Source organism: Manduca sexta, unplaced genomic scaffold (assembly GCF_014839805.1).
Source record: "Manduca sexta isolate Smith_Timp_Sample1 unplaced genomic scaffold, JHU_Msex_v1.0 HiC_scaffold_1443, whole genome shotgun sequence".
Lineage (NCBI taxonomy): Eukaryota > Metazoa > Arthropoda > Insecta > Lepidoptera > Sphingidae > Manduca > Manduca sexta.
The window spans coordinates 11,128-16,610 of NW_023592308.1; the positions used below are offsets into that span (position 1 = coordinate 11,128).

At 37.4% G+C, this 5,483-nt stretch overlaps 2 protein-coding genes across 2 annotated transcripts; one reads left to right on the plus strand and one right to left on the minus strand.

Moving 5' to 3' along the window:
- Positions 1-1,252: 1,252 nt before the first annotated feature.
- LOC115445811 (probable 39S ribosomal protein L49, mitochondrial) lies at positions 1,253-2,443 on the minus strand. Its single transcript, XM_030172266.2, has 2 exons — positions 2,076-2,443; positions 1,253-1,759 (listed from the first exon to the last, which is right to left on the minus strand). The coding sequence occupies exons 1-2, from the start codon at positions 2,190-2,192 to the stop codon at positions 1,295-1,297; spliced, it is 582 nt and encodes a 193-aa protein (XP_030028126.2). The 5' UTR covers positions 2,193-2,443; the 3' UTR covers positions 1,253-1,294.
- Positions 2,044-5,478, plus strand: LOC119191383 (the record flags this gene model as incomplete). The annotated part of the gene is made up of 2 exons (XM_037445291.1): positions 2,044-2,412; positions 2,966-5,478. A coding segment is annotated over exon 2 (2,484 nt), but the record flags the coding sequence as incomplete, so codon positions are not given.
- Positions 5,479-5,483: the final 5 nt, after the last annotated feature.

Consider the following 5,483-nt stretch of genomic DNA (forward strand, 5'->3'; position numbering starts at 1 on the left):
ATAATAAAAAAAGGTCAAATTCAAGTAGAGACTTGAGCTCTGACATTAGCCGTTTTTATTAATGGTCCATAAAGTCAAATATCGCTTTACAATTACTTTGTTCAACGTAAATGTAGGCACATAGGGCTTATAGTAATAAAAATAGTAGAAGCAATAAATATCATTGAATATAATACGCTCAAAGTAGGTAGTTATATAAAAATAAACATAAAACAACCCCCGCAATGATTGTATTATTGATTGTTGTGCAATTATATTGCTACAACGTACACGTGTACACTGAAAGCGCATGGCCTTGAAAATATATGTAGACGTACCTACTGACTTCATAACGCTTGTCACATTACGTAATTGTACCGTAAACTCACAAACAACCAATATACCACCGCATACAACTACATACTGCAACTTTAATAAAGTTTCTAATTGTACATTAAACAATTACTAACATACATAAGCCGTTTCGCAATTTATCAACAAAGCGGATCCGATTAAAGTAACCTAAAAGTTAATGGTGTGCCATTCGTTCATACGTGAAGGAAAACGTGCCCGTGAAGTTTATAAATCGTGTATATGATACAGAAAAGTTGTTTTTGTAACAAAGAGTGGGATGGAAGTCTAAAATACATATCGGCGAGAGGCCCAGTGCGCGCGGGCGGATGTTATATAGCTACGTAGATAAAACCTTCCGCCGTCGGCAGCGCCACTGGCGGCGGCTGAACAAAACAAACTTCATGCAGCGTACCCCCGGCAAATCAGGGTTTCGATTGGATTTGTGTGCCACAAAAATATTTAATTATTTTTTTTGTTTGAAAAATCCAAATTGATCATATTATGTTTTAGTTGTAACCAGTGGGTTGCAATAAAGGTAAAAGCATGTCAGATTACAAAAATTAAAATTTAGGAACAATTTAAACTTTGAATATAGGAAATAAATTCATACATAGTCCTCATAAAAACGACTTTGTATAGTAGTTTGATTTTTGTAGAAGACTGAATAGAATAAAAAAATTCAGACATTTTATTAGAATTTAAAACAATAATTAATGTTATGCAACTCTGTGACATATATTAAGTAGATGTATTATTATTATAATTATTTCTTTTCTTGGCAATACTGACTCGGTAACTTTACATATTAAATGGCATTAATAACAAAATAGTGTTTTTTTTAATAGTGTACATTTTGTTTTGTTTCGTGTCCATGTGTATATGTCTGTTTATGTTTCTGGTGGAAAATAAAAAAAAAACATATTCTAAACAAAATTTATTCAATCAAATCTACATAATTTTTTTAGAAACCTTTAGCTAGTGCCCATTCTTTTATATCGTTCACATAGTCTCCTTTGGTTTCTATGAATCTTCCCACTTCATGAACCCTCGTCTGTACGAACTTGTTATTCTTCATCTTCAAGTACGCCTTGAGTTCATCATTCATTTTCCAGATGTCGCCCTCGATCTTCTTGATAGAAGATATTTTACGCATTCCTCTATGTGATATATTCAAAAATATAGGCAAATCGGAGTATTTATTCCTTCGGACGAAATAAGGATTGTTAAGCGCCTCTTCTTTTGGCGGGACCCAGCCTGATGGATAGCTGTCTTTCAGGGTAACTTTGGGTAGCGTCTCAAACGGCAAAAGTCTTTCAACATATTCCCATTCCTGGGGCTTCTTGATGATTTCATAGTCGTACTGCTCCTTTATTCTCGTGACAAACGGAGAATGCGCATAATTTGAGTATTTCTTTGATACCAGCACCTGGAACAAAAAAAAAACAATATTAGACACTGTATAAATTAGTTTTTTTTTTTTTTTGGTGGAACTTGCCTAATCATACTAAAATACACAAATTATCATTTACACCATTGAATTATTATAATAACTTAATTTTTCTAACTATAAAACATTTAAATTAAAAGTCATTAATCAATGTCATTCTGAAATATATCAATGACAAAAAATATCGGTCTGAAGGTTACTTGTGCGGAACCGTGTACACCCATAGTACTGTCACATGTCGTGGTCAAAGCAGCATTACAACGCGACGCGAGTTAAAATATATAAAAATAATTACCGATTGTGATCCCGGGGTCAGTTTTGTACCCAAATAAGTTGCGTTGTTCAGGATTTGTCCAGTTTTTCCAGCAAAAAGCCGCGCAAACGCGCACTGTGTTCGCCACACCGTCGCCATTTTGAATAGCGAATAGAGCGAATTGCTACAAGAGCAATAAGAACTATATTATTCGTTTCGAAGGAAACATTATGGCGGACGCCTGCAGACATTCGTGCTTTTCAAAAATCGTTTTCTAAGTTTAATCGCGTGTTTATATTGAACTTTTTCGCATATTATGGTGCATTGTGTATCTAAATAACTGTTTATTGTGGTTTTTGGAGGTTCCTTGGGATAAATTGTGAGTATTTTGTGAGGACATTGCAGAGGTGCGCCACGGCTGGGGAAATGATTCGGTGCTTTCGTTCGCTCGACGCATACGCAATCGGTCAGCTGTAGGTGGCGTTTGTGTCACCGCGGCCTCACACCACCAAAACACAGTTTTTCATGACTTTTCCGCCGCGATTTTCTATGCAACCAGACAAGTAAACAGTTATTTCTTGTGTTGTTTACGTCGACTGTTTACTCGCCCTGCGATATATGCAGCATATAAATTAATAACAGTTGAAATATAATGTCAAATTATTGCGCGAACATGTTGATTGCCGCGCACTCGCTTTTGTTTACGATGGTTTGTGGACTTAGTTTATATGTGAATTAGGACAAAATATGTGATAATTGAGTACAAATTAGCTAACTTTACTGTTTAAACTCTAAATGTGTACGAAAAAGTTTGTTGTTTTGTATAAACTTCATGAGTTATCCATCAATAAGTTTTGACAAGTAACTTTTTAAGAACAATCATATTCTATCAGTGTGAGATGATTGTTTGATTATATATTGTCACGTTTCAGGTCCAGATGGCAAATCACGAAGGCGTATTATGGCTCAAAGTCGTTCTAGCGCAAAATTCAAAGAGTTATTGAGACAGAAATCGGCTACAGTTGTAAATAAAGACGACAGTGGTTGCGACACTAGCCCTGAAGACAACTTAGACCACACCAGCACCCAATACCCGGACAGTGACAGCCAAACAGAAGGGAACAAGCACAAGGCACAGAGCAAGCCTCGGAGCACTTCATCGATCACACTCAGGTCGACCAATAGAAACAAGGACACTCAGTTTCTACCTGATGTCGGAGGAACGGGAATATCTCCCACCACACATTCCAACATGAAAACTAAACAAGCTAAAGAGGAGCAAGACAAAACTCTTGATGAGGAAACAGTGATAGAACCCAAGACACGGGCCCGCAAGAAGGCTTCGGACATTGCCAACGATGACAAAACTAAACCCAGCCAAGATGAGCCTAAAACTTCTAAAGAAACTAAGAAAGTTGTAAATAAACCTAAAGCAATAGTCAAAAAGAGGCCTATGGGCATCAGAAAGACATTGAGAAGCAAGAAAACTATTGCAACCAGGGATAAAGTAAAAAATGCTATAAAGAAAACTGTCACCCGAGGCAGGAAAGCGGCTGTTAAGCTTGAACCTGATAATTCTCAAGAAAAGGAAACCGTCCCTCTGATTCCAGCCTCTGAAATCAAAAAAGAACCACTTGACGACACACCCAACTCTAGATCTTCCAGTCCAAAAACGGCTGGCAGACGGCAAAGATTAAGCTCTGATTTAGTAATGATGAAAACCATGCTAAGTGACAGTCAGGGTAGTTTGGTCTTGGGACCCCGTACAAGCCCATACCCAATGCGCTCGGAGAGAAGCAATAGTCCTTCAATGTTTGAAGCCAAGAATCTGCGGAGTGGAAAGTCTAAGAAAGTCAAAAACAACTTATTAAATGAAGTTGTTATGAAAGAACAGAAGAAAAGACGAAGACTGCTATCAGATTCAAAGACATCAGATTTTACCGATGCTGGGGATGAGTGTAAAAAGCTTAAGAGAGGACGCTCCTGCTCTCGTGATGGCAGTGAGATCTCAAAATGCTCAGATAACACAGAATCTGACATGAGTCTGAGCGAACCGCTTGAGGAGGGCGGAAAGGAGCTCAATAAAAAACTAGATAAAAGTAAGACTGACCTAGATGTAGATATTGAAAATAATGTACAGATCTCGAGTATTGAAAAAGTGCCTTCTGTTAATGATGACAAACACAGTGAACCCAAAGCCCATGCAGAGTCCAGCTGCGTTGTTAATGAGAAAAATAAAAAGAAGTTGAGCTTAAAAAGAAGTACTTCTTTAGACTCCGACAACAATAATAGTAATAGGATAAAGTTAGACAATTTAAATTCATCAGAAATAGAAAGCAAACTATTGCTGAAGACTGAAAACGATACGCTTTTGGACGCCCGTAGTAGTATACTGAGTAGTATGTCCAAGACATTTAATACAAAGGAGATTACAAAGAATATAAAGAAGGCGCATAGGGGGAGAAGGGCGGCGGCGCTTGCGAGACCAGATCCTAACAAAGCCTGCATGGTTGCCACCATCTCCAATTCTGTGGAAGATAAACAAGAAACCATTGAATCACTCTCAAAGGAAATTGATGATTTGATCAACAATCTAGATGAAAATATTGACCAGGACACCGAGACCAGCACTACAGAAAACACATCAGAGCCCACACAAACTAAACATGTCTCTAAGTTTTATGGTTCAGGAAAACCATTGAGTAATTCTGATGACAATAATATTACGCGAGCTCCTGATACACCTGTTAAAAATACTGAACTCTCCATTTCTGTGACAAATGAAAACACACCATCTAAAATAGATGACAGTGAAACAATTAGACTTCATTATGAAGAGGATTCTGAAGAAAAGACTGCCGAACCTACAAAACATGAAATCACATATAATTGCACTTCTGTTGCTAGTATAGATAAGTTGATGGACAGGCTCAAAGAATTCGAAGAGTTTGATAAAAGAAGACAGAGACAAGAGTCTGAATCGAAAGCTAATGACACTAAACCCATGATGGTTACAAGTGATGTTGTCCTGATACCTAAATCAGGAGCCGATATCAAACCTTTAAAAGACATACAATCTGTCAGATCCCCGGAGAGACCTATAGAAAAAGAAAATGTATTGAGTTGCTTTGAAAATAATTCTGCTATTTCTATACTTAAAAGAGATCAAGTCAGGAAATCTATTGATGTTGACCTCCCAAACTCTGTCACATTGATTAAGAGAAACAGTTTTAGTGCTAGAAAAGAGTCCATAAGTTCCAATCACTCTAGAGAGTCTGATGCTATTAGTATATTCGAGAAGTCTCTAGGCAAGGATGTAACTTTGACTGAAATTAGAAAATCGGTAGAAAAATCAGCCCCCGTGCAACAGGTGGAACTACACTTTGCCACGCTACACCCTAACAATCCAGGACAAAACCTCGTCCCTGGCGTAGTATTAGACTCTAATGA